We start from the raw sequence: 22,229 nt of genomic DNA, 5'->3' as shown, positions 1-22,229 counted from the left end.
ATCATTCAGCAATGACTACATTTATGTCCAGGTACAATTTTAGATTCAAGTTAAGTGAAGTTTCAGGTGTCTACATCTAAATTATCTTCTATAGACAAAACCATTCATATTACAAAACATCAAAGTCATAAAAATAATCACAAAGAAAAACAAATCAGAGTTTTCAAAACTTGTGTCATATAACTACAAACACGGTGGTCCCCTCACTCTCTCTCCATCCTCTCCCTCTGAGCCCCTCGCTCTCGCTCTCTCTCTCCATCCTCTCCCTCTGAGCCCCCAGCTCTCTCCATCCTCTCCCTCTGAGCCCCCAGCTCTCTCCATCCTCTCCCTCTGAGCCCCTCACTCTCGCTCTCTCTCTCTCTCCATCCTCTCCCTCCATCCTCTCCCTCTGAGCCCCCCCCTCTCTCTCTCCATCCTCTCCCTCTGAGCCTCTCTCTCTCTCTCTCTCTCTCTCTCTCTATCCTCTCCCTCTGAGCCCCTCTCTCTCTCTCTCTCTCTCTCTCTCTCTCTGAGCCCCTCTCTCTCCATCCTTTCCCTCTGAGCCTCTTTCTCTCTCTCTGTAGATGGGGGTCTCTCTCATTCTCTCTCCATCCTCTCCCTCTGAGCCTCTTCCTCTCTCTCTGTAGATGGGGGTCTCAGACATGCAGCTCGGTGGGGGGCAGGGGTAGGATGACGTTCTGTGGAGAGAAGCCTCATGGTGAGCACGGGGGAGCACGCCTCCCTGGGGGATGTATCTCTTGGTACCATGGGCAGTCAAATACCGCCCATGGTCTGATTTCATTTTGACGTCATTAATAGTGCTTGTTTCCCAGAAACAAAATGATATGTTTTTTTCTCAGATTAAAGGAGAACTCTGGCGATTTTTAACCCCATGTTGAGGGAAGTAAAAAACCTGACGAAAATTGATTCGACCAAGCCAGAGATCTGCACTGGCTGCCGGCGCTACGGAATAGCTATAACGCTAACCTATGGGGGCAAGCTGTTTATCCGCTTTTAGGGCTTCTAAACACATTCAGAAAACCATTCCAAGACCTATGTAACATGAGTTGGTTCCTTACAAGATACCACCGTGCTCGTAAGGAACCAAGTGTGGCGAAACAGTATAAACTTTGTGTTTTTGCATGTAAACACTCACCGCAGATTACCCCGTTGACATATCCAGAAAGCCCTTACTAGCCCATAGCAGAACGGATATGCTCCCAGCCACTAGCCAGTGGCGTGCATCCGTTCTGCTATCGGCCTATTGGGTCTGGAGTAAATATACCCGTAAGGAGACACAAAGGTCTCGCAATTATTAAAAACAATATCTTGATCAGTCATGATGTCTGACATGATCAGCTGTTCCTTGTTCTTCTAGCAATGGCTTAGCGCTTTGTAAACCCGTCAGTGTTGAGAGTACTCACCAGGTACATCGGGTTTACACGCTCCTCATCCACCATTGGCTCCAACTGAAAGAGAAGACAGACATTGGAAAGATTGACTTAAACATTTGACTATTGTTATTAAAAAATATTTTAACAACTATATTATTACGGGAATGAATGCAGGCAATTGAGTTGTGGTAGACAACATATTGGACTGCTCATTGGACTGAATGTGTGTTTGAATCTCAGCGTCCATCATTGAGTTTTAAAGGTGTAACGAGCTGTCAGCATAGCGCTGGACACTTGGTTGGGCATCCGTAACGATGAACCTTCAAGGACGTATGTTATGTAGCGCAGGAACCTAGGAGACGCTCACAACTGGGTGGTCCTCCTTGTAGAGATGATATTAATGTCAGGGGTCAAAGTGGGAATGGTCTGAGCTGTGAGAGAAGCAGAAGGTGGTCCGTCCCAGCGGGCCACTACGACCTGGGTAGTGCTAGGCTGGGCTAGGTCGGGCTTCAGCGCTCCACAGAAACACATGTTGAATGTTAGAATAAACAGGGTGTCACGTCTCCATGGTTACCTGCTGGTTCTGGGTTAATGTTAGAATAAACAGGGTGTCACGTCTCCATGGTTACCTGGTTCTGGGCCGCTGGTCCGTCAGAGGTCTGATCTGAGTTGGAAGAGAAGGCTGTATTTCCAAAGGCCGCCTATATGACACAGAAACGTTATGGAGAACTGAAATAACTGTAAATGTTGATCTTCAGACACCAGTTATGGTGACACCAGTAATGAGTCCGTTCTGACTCATTACAAATGACAGATGTTGAGGTTTATCAATAACTCAAATAATGTTTTGAATCTTTCTTCTTTTATAATTTGATCCGAACATGTCATTTTGTTCCTTTAAAGTTTGATTTCATCAACAGTTTAGAATTATAACTACGGCTGTCAATCGATTAATTTTTTTAATCACGATTAATCGCATCGTATTGGTGAGTTAACTTGTGATTAACTCACACTTTTAAAATGATATTTTAAATCCACTCCAGTTAAAGTTAAATTAACTGGAGTTAAATGAGATTATCAAATGGAATGACACATTATCATTCATACCAAATGTACGTAATAAGCAAAAACTAGACCAAGTGATCTTGAGGGAGTTTTATTGACTCACTCAGTGTGGGTTGAATATGAAACTTACGGAACACCACCGATTTGGGAATTGTAAACAGGCAGTTAATTAGTGCAATTGTAAACCACCAGTTACTACAAGTGTAGTTAAATTCAAATAAGTAGCACCACAGATTTGGGAATTGTAAATAGGCTGTCACTTACTGCAATTGTAATCATGCAGTCACTTACTGCAAGTGTAATTGAATATAAAGTAAGTGGAACTAAAAACAAAAATGATTTCTGATATTAATGTTTTAATGAAAAAACTTTCAAAATCACAGTAAAAAAATAAGTATAAAAAATAATAACAAAATAAAAGAGAATGTGCGTAAATTTGTATTAATCGCGTTAAAATAAGATTGCGTTAACACGTTATTAACACACTAATTTTGACAGCCCTAATTATAACACAATATATAACTTACAAACATAAATAAACAGGATAAAACAATACAAATAGATAAATCAAATAGTACTACATTTTACAAAAACAAATTAAAAAAAGATTCAGCACAACATTTTTACAAATGTGCAATATTTCGAGAACAAGTCTGATTGTTTTCACGACTGGAATATTATCAGTATAGAGGGGTTCTGATTTTGGCACTTATTTTTGTTCATAATCAAGCAAAAAACAACTCCAGCTGCCATTTATATCAAAATACAATAGCTTGCATTGCTAATGTTGTGTACTAAGATCTCTGACCTGGTGGGCTCCCCATGGTGAGGAGACGGCGGGGGACGAGCTGCCCTGAGCGGCCTGACCTTTGATCTCATACCCCGGGTTAGCAAAGCTCTCGGCTTCAGTCTCCCCCACGGCCACAGAGGCACAAGGCACCTGGCGAACAGAGGATCATAATAACCCCTCCAGGGTAGCACCCGAGATCTTTGGTTCATTCCCATTAAACCTGTAATGTAAAATAAAGTACCACTCACCACGTCAGCGGGCCTGTCTTCACCCTCCCTGCTCCCAGAGCCTTCTGTAGAGGCACCATTTCTGCAAACATGAAAGATTGACAGAGGGTTGTGTGTGGATGTAAGTGTCACATGAACACAATGAATAAAACCCGGGGCAGGGAGTCCAGCTCCCTGCCCCGGGATCCCCTGCTGGATCTGAGATCACCGCTAATCGCTTTGGGGATAAAGCGAGTTAATCACTAAATTGTGGTAAATAGCAGGATCTGAAATGAACACCCCACAAATGTGGGTGGATTTCTTTACGTCTTAATCTATATGGCTTTATTAAAACATATTTTCAACCTCACTTTGTACTACAGCACTCACCACATTTTCTGCAGGAAATGCATTTTCTAGTATTAACTGTGATTTACATTTTAAGAAGCATATCTAACTACCTCCCTCATCTTACCCACAGAAAACATAATTGTTCAAAGGTTGTGCAATTGAGAAAAGACAAGAGACTGAAGTTGATGGTTTCCATGTTCAGTGTCTCATTTCTGTCCAACATAACTCAACTCATCCATACTCAACTATCAATCAAAGTGACATGCAAAAAGATCATAAAGGTCACAGGCATACACGATACACGAGGCAGACTCAAAGTGCTTCACATAGAAACATCGTCATGAAATAAAATAAAATAATAAAATAAATTAGATAAGTAAAAGAAAACAAAGGCACAGTGGGAAGTGAGGTGGGACTACTAGTAGCCGTACAAGCATTGATGCAATGGCCATCATATAACAAATATTGTAAGGTTAAGGTTAATTGAAGTATATATTTGTTGGTGACTTAATTAATCAGAGCATGTATTGAGACGTGTTCAATATAAACCTGCCCAGCTCTGCTGCTGATTGGTTAGTGAGGAACCAATCGCAGCTAATGCTCACGCGTTTCCTTTTCTTTCAGTTCAAAATAATTTTGTGCTTGGTCAGAATGTCTGATACTTATCTCCCAGACACAGTGTCTGGTGCACTAACAAGGAAGTCTCAGACCCTGGTTAAATTAAAACAAGATAGACTCACCTGAACCCAGGCATGCTGGGGAAATGCATCATGCTGTAAAGTGAAGGCATGGAGGGCATGCTGTTCCTCAGCTTCTCCACAAGGCTGACCTTCCTTCTGCAGGCGTAGACCAGGCCAGCCAGGATAACCAGCACCAGGATGGCCACGCCAATGGCGATCCCCACTGAGAGAAGAGTAGGAAGTGGAGCGGTAAACAACCTCTTCTTTCATCAGGTGAAGCTATTACAGTTACCATGGTACTTATTTGTATGTATCCTTGACTACACCTGATTCCTTCTTCGTTTTCCCTCAAAAGCCATCTCTTCAAACCTATTTTACATGTTTCAACTCTTCTACATGTGATGCCTTCTTCTCTCTCTGGCCCTATACGGCATTTCAGAATGTTAGTAAACAATAGCCGTAACGACACTTCCGGGTGGCAGAACGCGAGCGGCTACCACTGACCTGAAGCCATCCAGCCGGCTGTAAACATAGTCACATAGTCAAAAAACATTGTTGTTGATCTGAAGTTGAAACGATGAGGAAAACTATATTAATATAATATAATATATAATATATATTCATACATATATATATATATATATATATATATATTAATGAGACGTCCCGTAGCCCCCCGCAAGAAGAAAATCATTAATTCAAGCCATTTACTCTGTTTTCTCGATCGTGGAAGGGTTTGTTTACTAGTGGTGCCAACGGAGAACGCATCGGCTTTTGTCACCCGGAAGAACATAGTGTGACGTCATGGTGAATTGTCGTATATTACTCTTTTATTCTAAATGTTATTCATGCTGCTATCTTACAATGTTTCATAATTATGACTATCCTAATAATCGTATTCTTATTATATGTTTTAGAACTGTTAGTATGAATCAGTTGTACCTGATTCTGTGATACTGATGATGCCGTTCTCACAGAAGTCCCCTGTCCACTCTGGAAGACATCTGGAACAGAATCATTCAATCATCATTTTTCAATCAACATTCAGTCCTTCTCTCCTAAATTGTATTCAATAGTCACTCACGTGCAGAGGGCCTGGTCGCCACTGAAGTAGCAAATGCCGCCATTTTGACACCTGCATGGAGGAGGCATGGTGGGCGTGGGGTCGAACCCTGCAACACCAAACAAACATTACAACACAAACAAACCAACAAATGCAAACACAACAAACCAAAAAAACAAAAAACAGACACAAAAGTAACCAACAAACAAAAACGACAACAAAAAAACACACAAGTAACCAACAGCCAAAAACTAGAACTACAAACAAACACAAAAGTAACAACAGACAAAACCAAAAATCAACAAATTGAATAAAAATACACAAAACCAACCAAAAGAAAACCCACAAGAAACAACTAAATGAAAAACAAGCGACACAGATCAAAAAAACAAAACATCCTCCTCCCCAGGGTCCGGAATCCATTGGTCATGTCTTAAACACATCTTCCTGCCCATGGTCAGGGTCAGGGATCGATAGGTCATGTCCTAAACACATCCTTCTCCCCAGGGTCAGGGATCGGTTGGTCATGCCTACATGGTTGCTGTGCGTCTCACCGGCGTCACACTCTGTGAGGCTGCTGGTGATGAAGCCGGTGCCCTCGGGGCAGGCGCAGGTGTAGCCCCCTGGGCGCAGGAGGCACAGGTGGCTGCAGACGCCCTCCTTACATGGACTGCTCACTGCACACACAGCGGGGTCACAGCGTGTGTGTCTGGGAGGATTTTGGGGGCTGTAATGTGTGAATATGGGAAATTCTGTGCGTGTTTGTGTGTGTGCTTGTGTGTGTGTGTGTGTGTTTTTGTAAGTCAGTGTGCATCTACGTGTAAATATGTGTGTGTTAATTTCTGTGTGTGCGTGTCTTTGTGTGTGTGTGTGTGTGTCTCAGTTTGTGTTTGTGTGTGCGTGTGTGTGTGATTGCGTCTGCAGGGTTGTTTTTGTGTGTGTTTGTGTTTGAGTTGGTGTTTCTGTGAGTAGGTTTGTGCATCTATGTGTAAATGTTTGTGTCAATGAATGTGTGTGTGCCTGCATGTGTGTGTGTGCGTGCATGCGTGTTTGTGCGTGCACGTACATGCCTGCGTACATGCGTGTGTGTGTGTGTGTGCCTGCATGTGTGCGTGTGTGCGTGCATGCGTCTTTGTGCGTGTGTGTGTGTGTGTCTGCTTGCCTACTTGTGTGCGTGTCTGTGTTTCTCTGTGTGTCGGCGTGCATCACTCACTGTGTATGGAGTTGTATCTCTGCTGCTGGTACACTGAGACCTGAGTGAGCCAGGGTCCAGCGGTCAGCAGCTTGACCTTGCTGCCACGGCCAAACTTGTCCTGTCGGAACACTTCGCCCTTCTCCTGGGTGCTCCAGTACACGTGGTCCTCGAACACGTTGACGCTTAACGGGTTCCGCACGTCTGGGGGAGAGACATACTGGCACTAAAGTGACTTTAATGAAGAAACATATCATTCATAAACAGGGACCATTAACTAGTGTAGAAAAGCCCAGTATAAGGGCCCTGTTCTCCGCCTAACCGATGTAGAGCGCGGTCTGGCGGTCGCCACCAGAGGGCAGCACTGACTCAATGCGGCTCTCCTTGGAGTCGGACCAGTACAGTCGGTCTCCGTTGGTGAAGTCCACCGACAGACCGGTTGGCCAGCCCAGACCCTGGGCCACCAGGACCCTCCTCTGCTGGCCGTCCAGCCACGAGCACTCGATCCGCGCCGAGGAGCCGTGGTCGGCCCAGTACAGCATCCTGGAGGAATCGAGGGCAGAGGAGTCAAGGAGGTAGGAAGGAAGGAGGGATAGACAGAGTGAGAGGTGCAGACAGAGCTGAGCTGTAGGAGTGTCCATTAAAAACAATATCTGCATTATTAATAAAAATCTGAAAATGTGGATCTAATACAGAAAAATGCCATTTTCCCTGACCCAGCCTCACAATCAACATTATAGTAATTCACTTCTGCGATGGCACTGCTTTAACGGGGGGATTTGAGGACAATCAACATGAACATTTCAATAAAATGGATGGAAACGCAGTGAGAGGGTGTTTCCCCTTCTTTTCCCTCCCATCTGCGACCACAGATGGGAGCAGATGTTTACTGCTATACCCTGAAGTACCCTGTCCCTGCTCTCCTAGTCCCTCCCTGGGCCCTGTGTCTCTCACCCGAGTCGCGGGTTGAGGGCCACCGCCGAGGGCTGCTCCAGCTCCGTCTTCACCAGGTGCTTCCTGTAGCGACCGTCAAGCATGGCCACCTCCAGCCTCCGCACCCGGGAGTCCGTCCAGTACAGGTTCCTGCCAAACAACACCCAGCATCACTCATCCTAAGGTGAAGAAGATGTATCTAGGGTCAACAGATAAACATCCCTAAAGGGCTTATAGCTGTTGGAAGTGAAACCCAATAACTGTGTTGGCACCTGATAGTGGAGTGGCTAAGTGCTTATTTTCGTAAGAATTTGACCATTTTTGATGGATTTTGATGAATTTGATGGAGACTGCTCATGCCAATTTTCACGCTTGTATCACAAATTTAAAGATTGTAGCACTTATCTGCTCCACTATGAAGGAAAAGGATAATTTTCCAGTGAAGGCCTGGGGAGATGACGAGCTGTATGGATGTCTCACTCTTACCATGTCAAATAGTAAGAGTCAAATAGTAAATAATACAACAAAATCGATATGAATTAAGCTCATTCTTTATGCAAACTTTTTTTTTCATTCTATTTTTTCAATCTATAAGCACATACTTATCAAACGGAATCATGATATAATAATAATAAAAATAATCCTACATTTAAATCCCATAAAGGCTACTAAAAGTAATGGCCTATGCTAACCGCTAAAACCCAAACAACCTGACCGTCTCCATTATGGCAGGAGACAGCCTGCTATTGTGCTGTGTTCCAATATCCATACTTCCATGAGTACACTTTAACGTAGTACACTATCCACACTCACTAAGTGCGCTGATTTTCAGATGTCAGTGTCGTTCCAAATCGAATACTCTGTGGTGCACTAACCAGAAATTACAATCGTGGCAGCCGCCCTGGATCCTCCCCCGCAAAAAACATCCCACTTTGAACGGTGAACTCCTTACGCCTAGTAGCTATAAAAAGCTCTAAAAGCTATAAAAGCTATAAAAGCTACAAAATCACTCCATTAATGCAGGCTATGTGGAAAATGCGCCGACGTTGGTTCAGCCTGGTGCCACCTCTTCCGCTACGTAGCTAAGATGGCTGCGGTTGAGTACGAAAAGTGTGCATCAATCCACACTTCGCGGTTTGACCGTTTTGAGTACACCATCCGGGTCCTTTCAGTACACTTATTTTCGCCCCGATCTGAATTGGAACGCCTTACGTACAAAAAACGAAGTATAGTGAGTACGGATAGTATAAAGCTAACACGCTAGCATGGTGCTCACCGGCCCACCCAGTCCACGGCGATGCCGGCGGGTCTGGTGACGTATTTGATGCCCAGGTCCACCGCCTTGGCCATGTTAGAGCTGACCTGGTCCACCGTGGGCAGGTAGGCCCTCTTGATGGCCCCCGGGGTGCTCTCCGTCCCGGACACCGTGAAGTACACCATGCCTGGGAAGACGGGAGGTCAAACCTGCCTATGGGCCCGTCCTCTGGCTCTGTCCCTCTGGCTCTGTCCCTCTGGCTCTGTCCCTCATGCCCTCTGGCTCTATCTTCTGGCTCTGTCCCTCTGGCTCTGTCCTTCTGTCCTCTGGCTCTGTCCTTCTGTCCTCTGGCTCTGTCTCTCTGCTTCTCTTATGCTAATTTTATCTTTACAAGAAGGCTTTAGAAGACTGAATACATTCATGTAACAATAGTCAGTATGTATATTACTATATGATTATAGTCGCAGTCTTAGTGCAGTGCGGATGTGTGTTAGTGTGTGTGTGTGTGTGTGTCTCACTGAGCCCGGTGTGGTTATGGTCCCAGTCGTAGTCCAGGTGTGTGTGTGTGTGTGTGTGTGTGTGTGTGTGTGTGTGTGTGTGTGTGTGTGCGTGTGTGTCTCACTGAGCCTGGTGTTGTTATGGTGCCAGTCGTAGTCCAGGGTGTGTGTGTGTGTGTGTGTGTGTGTGTGTGTCTCACTGAGCCCGGTGTTGTTGTGGTCCCAGTCCCAGTCCAGGGACGTGACCCTCTCCTGCTCCTCCAGGTAGTCATGGTAGGCCCCCGTCTGCAGGCTGAACCGCCGGATGCGGATGTTCTCGGGCAGCAGCAGCAGGGGGGCGGGGCCTGGCTCAACCAACCAACAGGTGAATTTAGTGACGTCAGCCAATCAGAATAGGTAAAGGAACTTGATGCCGTTGACCAGACGGACACACAAAGGTAGAGTAGTATTAGTTCTAGTAAGTAGTAATAGTGCTAAATATAACTAGCAGTAGTTTCATTGACCGTAGGTTATACCTAAACAACAAGAGAAGCCATTATTGTGCATAGAACAGGAAAATTAAGATAATCACATCAAACCTATCACATGATCTACTGATTCCAGTATCAAAAACCACCAACATAGTTTGGGACTGGTTTGTATTGGGTCTGTGTGTGTGTGCTGTATTTCTACCTGACAGATGACAAAACCTAAAGCGTTTTTAACCAATGAGAAACAACGAGGGTTTCACAGTGTTGAGAACAGCAGGAGCATTCAGTAACTCTCTGAGCGTTTCTCTTTTAATTCATTTCATTATTGTTTATTTGTAGTGGTGGTGAAATGCATTGTGGGGATGGGCATTCAAAGAAATGTCCACTTTCGACTACTAGAATGAAATTATGGTTTTTCAAAAAAGGGAAAAAATAATTTCTAACATAACAGAAAATATCAGTCACCAACGGCACTAATGTAAATGGGAATAAATATAAAGAACTATTGCCATGGTAACCAGGCTTCAGTGATTCACGGTCATGATAATCATCAACACAAAGACAACATTTAGGTAATCTATATCACTGCATTCGGTAGACAAACTTGACGTCCGAATGAGACGTCCGAACGAGACGTCCAAACACGACGTCCGAACGAGACGTCCGAACGAGACGTCCGAACGAGACGTCCGAACGAGACGTCCGAACTCGACTATAGAGTAGAGAGTTTGGAGCAGAGAGTGTAGCGAGTATAGAGTCGTTATAACAACGGGATATGAGGCCCTCGTACCTTCGGCCTCACACAGGTCTCCATCCCCCGCCCTGCGGTAGCCGGGGGAGCACTCACACTGGAAGCCCCCCTTGGTGTTCTTACAGCCCTGGGGGCAGGCGCCGTACACCTCACACTCATTTATGTCTGCAGGGAGGGGACCATCAGCACACTGCAGTACAGAGCTTGAGGGGGTGGGGTAATACAATATGATGTGTGTGTGTGTGTGTGTGTTGAGAGTGTGTTTTTGTGTATACCCAGGCCCACATGTGTAAGTTTGTATGTGTGTGTGTATATTAATGTGTTTGTGTAAGTCTATATTAATGTGTGCGTGTGTGTTTGAGTCTGCATGTTTGTGTGTGAGTCTGTGTGTGTGTGTGTGTGTGTGTGTGTGTGTGCTCAGCCCAACATCTACAAATCAAACATGCAAGAGCCTCTCTTCTCCAGCGCAGACTTACGCGGAACGCGCAGCGCTGGTCAAGCCTAAAATTACAAGGGAGCTGCACTGCCTTATGCAGATCATTCTGTTTCACATTCAGTAATAACTAATTATTCCATTTCAGAGGACATCTTGATCTTTATGGTTAATGCGCGACTGCAAGGTCTTCCAACAAAATACAATCTAGCAATATGATACCCGTTGGTTTTGTTTATCGTTAAGTGTTCGGTGTTTAATAACTTAATTTATCATGTAGGCCTTGCAAAGGCTTGTAGCTTGATGTCATCACATTATCAGTATTTCTTTCTTTGGATCTTTTTTCCCTTTGTAAACGTGGATCCAAATAAAAGCATTTAAAAGTGTGTGTGTGTGTGTGTGTGTGTGTGTGTGTGTGTGTGTGTGTGTGTGTGTGTGTGTGTGTGTGTGTGTGTGTGTGTGTGTGCTCACCCAGGCAGTTGTAGGTGCTGTCTTGGTCCACTCTGTAGCCCGGTCTGCAGGAGCAGATGAAGCCGGTTCCATTGAGGTTGGTGCATTGGTGCTGACACAGCTTCTCCTCACAGCTGCGGTCCTGGCCGAAGTCTGTACCCACACATTAACAACAACACATGACAGATAACATGTATTACATATAACATTATTACATGTATTACATGGATACACTGGAATGACATGAAATTATGATATATAATTTAGATGAGATGACTTTCCGGAAATATTTTTTTGTTTAGGTTAGTAAGTTAAGTCTTGCTCAGGGACACCTCAACACTTTGCCAGGAGTGACTGGGGATCGAACTGGCAACCCTCCAAGTTGCCAGACAAGCCTGTCCCTGTTATTACCACTGACCTAAATGACATTGGGAATTGTTCAGTGAGATGCAATGCATGTAAAACATGGACAGAATATATTTAGCATTTAGCACATGCTCTTATCCAAAGAGACTTAAGCTGTGACCACATTGAGCCGTCACCGTCAGGGCTGCCAATGTGCTCCTCAGGAGTTGAGCGCTGAAGGTCAACCTAGCGTTGAGGCTAACCTGGGCGTGGCAGACCAATCTAGTGTTGATAATAAGCTGGGCGTGGCAGACCAACCTAGCATTGAGGTTAACCTGGGCGTGGCAGACCTACCTAGGCAGACCAATTTAGCGTTGAGGGAGGCTAACCTGGGCGTGGCAGACCAACCTAGCGTTGAGGCTAACCTGGGCGTAGCAGGCTAACCTAGCGTTGAGGCTAACCTGGACATGGCAGACCAACCTAGCGTTGAGGCTAACCTGGGCGTGGCAGACCAACCTAGCATTGAGGCTAACCTGGGCGTAGCAGGCTAACCTGGTGTTGAGGCTAACCTGGGCGTAGCACATCAACCTAGCGTTCAGGCTAACCTGGGCCTCCCTCCACTGCCCCCTACTCTGTGTTTGTGTGTTTTACAGAAGGCGGGAGAGCATTCTGCCTTAAAGAAGCAGTGAAGGTGAAGGAGGAACTGTGCAGGAAGGACAAGACCAGAAGGAAAGAGTAATTGATGAGGAAGGCTCGAGAGAGAGAGAGAGAGAGAGAGAGAGAGAGAGAGAGAGAGAGAGAGAGAGAGAGAGAGAGAGAGAGAGAGAGAGAGAGAGAGAGAGAGAGAGAGAGAGAGAGAGAGAGAGACTCACTGCAGCCTATCTCGTCAGTCAGGTCTCCACAGTTGTTGTAGTGGTCGCACACGTAGGGCAGCGCCACACAGTGGCCGTTGGTGCACTTGAACTCCTGCAGCGTGCAGGGAGGCAGGGTGGGCTCCCGGCCTGGACACACACACACGCACACGCACACACACACACACACACACACACACACACACACACACATCATGGCATGAAGGGCCTGGCTGCTCAGTGGCAGGAGACAGGCTTACTCCGGATTAGAAAAATCAATCAGAACAAATGATAGTGTGGAGATTAGAAACTCTACCCCACCCCCACAGCACCACCCTGTCAGCCCCGGGCAGCTGGGAGGATACATCAGGGTGGAGCGAGGGAGGATACATCAGGGTGAAGCGAGGGAGGCCTAGCAGATGGTCTGCGTTCTACAGCATATGTTAGCATTACAACATGGACCGACAGTGGGGGAAAGTGGGGGGCAGGTGAGAGGAGGTGCATCAGGGTTTGGGGCGGATGAGAGGAGGTGCATTAGGGCGGGTGTGGGGGTGAGAGGAGGTGCATTAGGGCGGGGGTGAGAGGAGGTGCATTAGGGCGGGTGTGGGGGTGAGAGGAGGTGCATTAGGGCGGGTGTGGGGGTGAGAGGAGGTGCATTGGAGTGGGGGTGAAAGGAGGTGCACTAGGGCGGGGGTGAGAGGAGGTGCATTAGGGCGGGTGTGGGAGTGAGAGGAGGTGCATTGGAGTGGGGGTGAAAGGAGGTGCACTAGGGCGGGGGTGAGAGGAGGTGCATTAGGGCGGGTGTGGGAGTGAGAGGAGGTGCATTGGAGTGGGGGTGAAAGGAGGTGCACTAGGGCGGGGGTGAGAGGAGGTGCATTAGGGTGGGGGTGAGAGGAGGTGCATTAGGGTGGGGGTGAGAGGAGGTGCATTAGGGCGGGTGTGGGGGTGAGAGGAGCTGCATTAGGGTGGGGGTGAGAGGAGGTGCATTAGGGTGGGGGTGAGAGGAGGTGCATTAGGGCGGGTGTGGGGGTGAGAGGAGCTGCATTAGGGTGGGGTGAGAGGAGCTCCATTAGTAGGGGTGAGAGGAGGGGTATCGTACAGAGGTCCTGGGTCTCGTCGCTCCCATCTCCACAGTTGTCCTGCAGGTTGCAGAGCAGCTCAGCGTAGATGCAGTAGCCGTTAGCACAACGGTAGCGCGAAGGCATCTCACACGAGATGTTCACTACACACACAGACACACACTCAATAGTTCATCAAACACAAACAATAGCCAAGTTTCAAACACAATACCCTATCAGAGGCGTTTACTGCCCAAATACATTTTGTTTGTTGGTACAAAAATGTGTACAAATCTTAGGTTAATTTTATTTGATAAGTAATAATAAAAAATTATAAAAATGTACTTTCATATTTATAGTTTTCTGCTTATACATTTTATAAATGTATTTGGTCATATACATTTACCACATTTCTTAATAAAGAAGTCACTTACTTTTCATGCATATACTGTACATGTACATATAAACTTTTACTATGATATAAAGCACTGAAAAAAATGTGAAAACTCATGTGGCTTTTAAAACAAACTTGTTGTGTTTGTCGTTTAACAAGTTAAAAATGGCATTTGAGCATGGAAAATATGAAATTAATGTATGTTGGTTCAATTAACAAACAAGGGCTATGAATCTGAATGTTGTTTGAATGTTTCTTAGTTAGTGGCCATACCCAAAATGCACCAGAATACAGGAAATCACATCTACCAAATTCAACATTTTCTGGGGGAGGACCCCCAGACCCCCTGTCCATGACTACCCCACACCAACAACTTTCATCACCAGCCGCCACTGATACAGACATACAGTATATCTCCACATAATTTGTTCTTATTTTTAATTATTTTGTAGCTTCTCTCATATCCGATTAGGTAAAGAGTGCGGTCATGTGGCCCTCTGATGGTGATGATGAAAAATTGTGGCCCTCTTAATCATGAAAGATGCCCATCCCTGATATAAATGATAAATTATGCAAAGAAATATAAACATACAACCATGTGACAACATATCTCAAGGGACCCCACCAAAACGTCAAATCATTTGAGTTTCCATTCAAACTAATAACAGGTTCTCAGCCTCGTCACAAAGCAGCGTGACGATGGACACTACATCTTACGGCAGAGGCTGAGCTGCTCGTCCGAACGGTCTCCGCAGTCGTCCACGCCGTCACACACCCAAGACGGGCTCACACACAGGCGGTTGGCACACTGGAACATGTGGTGGGGGCACCAGCGGCCCCCGGGGAACCGGGTGGCTGAGGGGGACACGACACACGTTCACACTCAGTTCACCTTTCAATTCCATTTTCAATTCTCGTTTGTTTCAAATTTAAATTCACATTTGAAGCTAATTTGTTATTTTTAGTTCGGACTTGGATCAGCAAGCATTCAAGTATCCCAGAATGCATTTCACAACAAATAGCAGCACTGCTGGGAGGGTGCAGTGTTTACATGAAACACAGTGACCGACAGACAGACATTATCAGCAGGACTGATAGAAAGTGCTGGACTGCATACAGTAACTGGGAGGAGTCCCAGGGGCAGAGGGGCGGACTTTCTTTATGTTTTAGGGGTTTAAATATCCAAAGTGAATTGAACGTGAGGGACAATCAAAGCATAAATGCATAAATAAATAAATAAATACATATATCAACAAATGTGAATGACAGGGTCGGAGGTCGGTGATGACCTTTGGATGATTTCCCTAAGGAGGTTGACTTACGGCATTTGGACTCGTCAGAGAAGTCCTCACAGTCGGCTTGTCCATCACAGAGCAGTGCCTCGGGGAAACAGTGACCAGAGTCACACTGGAAGTACCCAGGGCGACATGTATGGAGCTCTGGAGGAGGAGAGGAGGGGGGAGGGAGAAGGGGAAGAGAGAGGAGGAGGAGGAGAGAAGAGCGGGAGGAGGAGGAGTAGAGGAGAGGAGAGAGAGGGAGGAGGTAGGGAGGAGGAGAGGAGAGACAGGGAAGAGGAGAGGAGAGGAGAGGGAGGAGGAGAGGAGGGAGGGGAGGAGGAGAGGAGAGAGAGGGAAGAGGAGAGGAGAGGAGAGGGAGGAGGAGAGGAGGGAGGGGGAGAGTGAAAAAATAAAAAAAGCTTAATGGACAGCTTGAACAAAGGAATATTATGGAAGGTTACGTTTTACACAGCGTGTGTGTGTGTGTGTGGTTGTGTTCTCACCACAGTCGCGTTCGTCGGAGTTGTCACCACAGTCGTTGTCATGGTTACACACCCAGCTACCTGCAATACACTGCTGGTTGTCACAGCGAAACTCGCTCTCTGAGCACGGCCTTGGTTCTGTAGAGACACGCACACTCATATTACAAGATAATCACACACACACATATGCAAACGTAATGTTTTTTAACCTGAGACATAAGATATATTATTCAACAATACTTATTTGCATTGCGAGTGATGGATAGATGGATGGATGTAGATAGATAGCAGACAAAATGTACGGTTTGTATAAAGAGTTGCCATGGAGATGAGTTTGTCTACCACGTGTTGGTCAAAGGGTTGCTCAGGAGATGAGGTTGTCTACGAGGTGTTGGTCCAAGGGTTGCTATGGAGATGGGTTTGTCTACCAGGTGTTGCCTGGTTCTCAACCTTTTTGAGTCGCGACCCCCAATTTAACATGCACCGCTGTCCGCGACCCCCACCCCCCCACACGCACACTAGGGCTGTCAAAATTGCTAAAAAATGACGTTTGAATATTCCCTGTACAAAAAAACATATATTCGAATACGATTCGAATATCTATATTTGCACATTATGTCAATAACGCGCATTACGTCAATAACAGGACAAACTAATACAATGAGACATAACTACTTGTATAGGTAGTTTATTTAAGTTTAAACATATTTGACAACATATTACCTACACAAAAATAAGTAAATGAACTAATGGCCAAGACCGCAGACCGCAGACCGCAGACCTCGCTCTCACTCGCTCTTGCTCGTGCACTCGCTGGTTTTGAGTAATAAAATGCCTGTTTGAGCCCAACCGCTCGTCGTCCTTCTAACATCCGGTCAGACGCTACATACATTTTGATAAAAATTAAATAAATGAATAATAAATAAATAAATTTATATTTTTCCAAAATGATTTGGCGACCCCCAGAAATCCTCTCGCGACCCCAATTGGGGTCGGGACCCCAAGGTTGAGAATGGCTGGTCTAAAGGGTTGCTATGGAGATGAGTTTGTCTACCAGGTGTTGGTCAAAGGGTTGCTATGGAGATGAGTTTGTCTACCAGGTGTTGGCTAAAGGGTTGCTATGGAGATTAGTTTGTCTAAAAGGTTATGGTCAAAGGGTTGCTATGGAGATGAGATTGTCTACAAGGTGATGGTCAAAGTGTTGCTATGGAGATGAGTTTGTCTAGAAGGTGATGTTCAAGGGTTGCTATGGGCATGAGTTTGTCTAGAATGTGATGGTCAAAGGGTTGCTATGGAGATTACTCACGACAGTTCTTCTCGTCGGAGCCGTCTCCACAGTCATCGTTACCGTCACATTGCCAGCGAATGGGAACACAGCGGTGGTTATCACAGCGGAAGTCTCCCAAGGGGTCACAGGTCAAGTGCTCTGTAGGTTGAACACAATGAGTAGAGGCTGCTATGGAAAGTATTGAGTGGAACAGGGTGTGTAATAGGCCTCATCCCAGGGGGGGGACAGAAGGGGGAGGGCCAATAGTTAAGGTCATGAGGTACACCTCGCCATACTCTTACACCTGGGATTAAACCTTCTCAAGACACCTCAACGCAGTGGGATAAACAGGAAAGACTTCAGGAAGTTCGGGTATTATGGCTCATTGTGGAATACAAAAAATATAAGCAGCCATTTCTGCTTCTTTTGGAAACATAGGAAGAGTGAACAACAAAGGCTATCTCATTTATTTGGTGAAAAGACGTTCAATTCCACATCCTGCTATTATCAGGGCAGAATATAAACGATACAAATAGAAGTGTATGAAAACATAATGTATAATAATTAAACAAGCCTAATTAAAGGTTGATTTGTTTGATGTTGTGGTCAGGTCGTCCAGTGACTTTATCCTGCGAATAACTCAGTTTAACCAATCACAATGGGGTATCTTTTTCCTAGTCACCATGTTCACTGTACATGTTGTAGGACATGGAGAGAGTAATAACCTATTTATGTTTCTCACTCACAGTCCTCCTCATGCATCCTCAGTGGTAAACCACATTTATCTGTTACATATACTGATCTTTCATCTCGATAGCAGGCGGGGCTACAAGCCAGAGTGTTTTTGAACTGTGGTACGTGAATAGTATGTGGATGGGATTTAGCTTCTTGGATATATTTTTTTTACAGCCCCATAGTGTGTGGATGTGTGCAACTCTGTCTGGCCGGCGGTTGATGTTGAAGGCCGTGTCCGAGATAGAGTTAAGCTTCTGGGACACATGATGGTATTACAACACATTCTGTGTCACAACATCGCTCATTATAACGCCAACTTCTCAACAACGAAGCAAAACCAAAGTATTACCAATGGGACACTGCCATGGGGGAAATACACCCCCCTCCTCCCTATAACTCTCGCACAAAACATGCTTAAAAAAAAAAAGCTCTCTCTAGAGCCGTTTGTCCGTTCTTGGCTACTGTAGAACCATAGCCGTGCAACATGGCGGCTCCGTGGCAGAGGACCCTCTACCCGCGTACATATAAACGCTCATTATAAGGTAAACGCAACCATTCTTATTTACATGGGATTAAACACTGAACACTTGGACACACAGCACCTTTAAGATAGCAGCTTGATAAAACACTAAGCTGTTATTGGCTGTGGACAGTGACCCTTGATATAAGACTGAGCTGTGATTGGTTGTGGACAGCGACTAACCGCAGCCGTCTTCGTCACTGTTGTCTATGCAGTCGTTGATGCCATCACAGCGCTCCCACGCTGGCACGCAGCGGTAGTTACCCACACAGCTGAACTCTGTGTCCTCACACACCTGGCTGGCTGCAGAGGGGGGAGCAGGGGAGGGAGGGGGAGGAGGGAGAGAGAGAGAGGGAGGGGGAGGAGGGAGGGATAGGGAGAGAGAGAGAGAGGTAGGGGAGGAGGGAGAGAGAGAGAGGGAGGGGAGGGTGGGGGAGTAGAGGGGAGGAGGGAGGGAGAGAGGGAGGGGAAGGGAGGATGAGGGAGAGGGGAGGGTGGTGGAGGAGGGAGGGAAAGCAGGAGGGAGGGTGCAGGGAGGAAGAGAGAGGGAGGGGGAGGGTGGGAGAGAGAGGGAGGGGGGAAGGTGGAGGAGAGGGGTGGAGGGAGGGAGAGAGAGGGGGAGGGGAGGGGGAGGGAGGGAGGGGAGGAGGGAGGGGAGGAGAGGGGAGGCCGGAGGGAGAGAGAAAGAGAGAGAGAGAATGATGGAAAGTTTCCAGTTTCCAACTTTGCGCTAGGTATTTATTCGAAATCTCCCACACAAGACATTGCAGACATGCGCGCACACACACACACACACACACACACACACACACACACACACACACACACACACACACACACACACACACACACACACACACACACACACACACACACACACACACACACACACACACCGCAGGTGTCGTAGGGCTCGTCCGAGTGGTCCCCACAGTCGTCGTCCATGTCACACACATAGCTGGCCGGCACGCAGCGGCCGTTGCTGCACTGGAAGTCCCCCGGGCCGCAGGTCCGTGCGGCGCAGCCCGCCGGGTCCTCGTCGCTGCCGTCGCCACAGTCGTCCACGCCGTCACAGCGCCACGCCACCGGGAGGCAGCGCTTGTCGCGGCACTGGAACTGGTTCTCCAGGCAGCGGTGGTCGCCTGGTCACACAGAGGGGGGGGTGGTCAGAGGCACATTCAGACCATTCTGGGTGTTTTAACACCCTGATCACACCGTTACTTTTTAACAGCTGGGAGGTACCGGTACTGGGCTGACTGACTCTGTGCTTCAGCAGAGGAAGCGGGCAGTGAAGCTGAGGTTTTCGGCCCACGAGCTTTTACACGCAAGGAACTTACTTTGGTGTATAGGTGCAGAAACACGAGATACAAAACAGAGAAGAAACTCCTATGATAATCCCTGACCCCTCGAGCGCCCCCAAGTGAGTGGCTCCTCCATTGGTTGATTGGTTACTTCTAGAACAGAGACCACAACTGCCCTGCACTGTTCATTAACTTTTCATTATTGCACTCATTCGGTAAACCTTACAAATAATTGGCACCAATACACCATGCTAGCATTAAGCAATAAGCAGTGGTAACTGAAAAATACTTAGATAAAAAAAAATAGACGATTTAAATGAATAATATCCTGGCGCTTAAAGGAAAGCTTCAACATGTAATGAAAGACACTGATCGATAAAGTTGTCATTAAAACGGGGAGGGGGGGGGGGCTTACTGCAGAGGGAGGGGTCCTCATCTGAGCCGTCACCACAGTCTGAGTGCCCATCACAGAGTAAGCCAGGATAGGTGCAGTTCCCGTCCAGACACTGGAACCGGCCAACCGGGCAGGAGCGGGGCGGGCATGTCTGAGGCTCATCCGAACCGTCGCCGCAATCTGATTGGCCATCACACTTCCACCAAATAGGAACACACCTATTGTGTGTGTGGGTGTGAGTATGAGTATGAGTATGAGTGTGTGTGTGTGTGTGTGTGTGTGTGTGTGTGTGTGTGTGTGTGTGAGTGAGTGTAGGACATAAGACAGTAAGGACCAGACCAGCAATATAGTGGAATTGGCAGCAGGAGACAAAACAAGGGAAGCATTGAAGACACTTATTTTCAGAATTTTCTTGAATGAACAAATTAAATCTAATCATATCTGAAATCTAGCATGAGTACAGACAAACTGGCATTTAAATGTTATCTTGGATCAATTCAAAGTTTAGCCATCCATCCCATAGACATAATAAAGAGTAGACGCCGCATCGACCGCTACTGCCTACTGGCGCTGACGAGCCGTGGGGCCGCCATCTTGGACTGGTCGACCGCTCCACTCAGTGCAAACTAATTTTCACGCGGGGTTTTTTGCTGCAAAGGTCATACATGTAGCCATGATACATGACACATGGTTTGGCTTGTTTTAATATTCATAGTGGGCTTAAAAGTAATAGAATATTCTGATATATGATATAAATCAAAACTGGGAACATAATCCCCGAAAAGGGGGAAAAACTGAGACATTTCCAGTCCAACTAGCAATCTGATTGAAAAACATAATGTGTCTTCAAAAACAAAACGGGGACAGGTCGTTTTTTCTGTATTTAGCCAGGGACAGGCAGCAAAAACGGGGACGTCTGGTCACCCTATGATATGTGATGTAGGCTATGATAGGTATTTTGCAAATCACACTATAAATATGATAGAGAAGTTGAAGAAACAATGAATATATGATTAGGCTATATATAAATATATACATAGCCTACATAAACACATACACATATATATACATATATACTATATATATATAGTGTGTATATATATATACATATATATACACATATATATATATATACATATATACATAAGCACAAAAGTTTTTGTATGCGCTAAAACCCCTGAAAGAGGACTGTTTTAGAGCTTCTGTCTCGTGCTCCCTTTCTGCATTTGAAGAGAGGTGAGTTTGGCAATGTGGTGCAGCCTTAACTTGTGAAACACAGACACAACCAATGACAACAAGTCTGGTTGTCGATGCCAAACCGTGTCTCCTCCTGAAAAGTAATCCCCTGGGCCCTGTTTGCGATGGTCCACTGATTTGAGCAGTAATATGCTGCAGTGCTCTGGCATCTTGTGTCTTCTGCTGCTACGCAACTCGGAGTATGACCGGTCCAACATGGCGGCCGCATTTCATGCGTCCAAGCAGCCAATGCGGCGTCTACTCTTTATAATGTCTATGATCCATCCAGCCTAACTAGCCTAGCATTGTCCCAGCCGACACTGGTTAGCCACCTAGCCTAGCATTTTCCCACCCAACCCTGGTTAGCCTACTAGCCTAGCATTGTCCCAGCCAATGCACCCTAGCATCAGTTTCAGCCAGTGCTGACTACAGGCCTTCTAGCCTAGCCTGGTTTCCTACATCCGTCCAACATACTTCTCGTTGTCTCCACAGCGGAACTTTGTGCTGGAGCAGTCGGCCACGCACTGGACCCTGAAGCCCACCATCAGGCGTATGAAGTGGTCTGGACACTCACAGGTGGCCCGCGCCCCGCCCGCTCCGATCAGACACAGGTGACTGCACGACAGGTCATGTGACTCGCAGGGGTTCTCACCTGGGATTGGGAGAGATACGATACGATACAACTTTATTAATCCCCCGTAGGAGAAATTTGTTTGTTGCAATAGCCCAGCAGCAGTAGAAAAACACACAAATAAATAAAATACAATAAGAATACGAAGTACTAATACAAACAAAAGTAGCTAAGGGAAAATGCTAAAGTAAGGAGAAGACAAGACAAACAGAACAAACAACAACAAATA

General features: G+C 46.2%; 1 protein-coding gene across 1 annotated transcript in view; it reads right to left on the bottom strand.

Annotated features, from left to right (window-relative positions):
• Nucleotides 1-635: 635 nt before the first annotated feature.
• Nucleotides 636-22,229, bottom strand: part of lrp2b (low density lipoprotein receptor-related protein 2b) — a gene marked incomplete at both ends in the record, with an annotated part of 82,019 nt that continues 60,425 nt past the window's right edge. Inside the window, 27 exons of the mRNA XM_084485582.1 lie at nt 636-677; nt 1,404-1,448; nt 2,003-2,074; nt 3,247-3,378; nt 3,477-3,537; nt 4,526-4,688; nt 5,408-5,469; nt 5,550-5,637; nt 6,083-6,205; nt 6,742-6,924; nt 7,043-7,263; nt 7,675-7,803; nt 8,930-9,095; nt 9,427-9,467; nt 9,647-9,749; nt 10,666-10,791; nt 11,531-11,662; nt 12,727-12,855; nt 13,805-13,927; nt 14,875-15,012; nt 15,480-15,596; nt 15,938-16,054; nt 17,223-17,342; nt 18,622-18,741; nt 19,329-19,580; nt 20,155-20,351; nt 21,844-22,021. Of these exons, the coding sequence (XP_084341708.1) occupies nt 636-677; nt 1,404-1,448; nt 2,003-2,074; nt 3,247-3,378; nt 3,477-3,537; nt 4,526-4,688; nt 5,408-5,469; nt 5,550-5,637; nt 6,083-6,205; nt 6,742-6,924; nt 7,043-7,263; nt 7,675-7,803; nt 8,930-9,095; nt 9,427-9,467; nt 9,647-9,749; nt 10,666-10,791; nt 11,531-11,662; nt 12,727-12,855; nt 13,805-13,927; nt 14,875-15,012; nt 15,480-15,596; nt 15,938-16,054; nt 17,223-17,342; nt 18,622-18,741; nt 19,329-19,580; nt 20,155-20,351; nt 21,844-22,021 (3,380 nt within the window). The remainder of the gene's footprint in view (nt 678-1,403; nt 1,449-2,002; nt 2,075-3,246; nt 3,379-3,476; nt 3,538-4,525; nt 4,689-5,407; nt 5,470-5,549; nt 5,638-6,082; nt 6,206-6,741; nt 6,925-7,042; nt 7,264-7,674; nt 7,804-8,929; nt 9,096-9,426; nt 9,468-9,646; nt 9,750-10,665; nt 10,792-11,530; nt 11,663-12,726; nt 12,856-13,804; nt 13,928-14,874; nt 15,013-15,479; nt 15,597-15,937; nt 16,055-17,222; nt 17,343-18,621; nt 18,742-19,328; nt 19,581-20,154; nt 20,352-21,843; nt 22,022-22,229) is intronic.

The sequence above is a fragment of the Micromesistius poutassou genome, assembly GCF_964030765.1.
Source record: "Micromesistius poutassou genome assembly, chromosome: 21".
NCBI lineage: Eukaryota > Metazoa > Chordata > Actinopteri > Gadiformes > Gadidae > Micromesistius > Micromesistius poutassou.
This window is presented reverse-complemented; position numbering and strand designations above follow the sequence as displayed.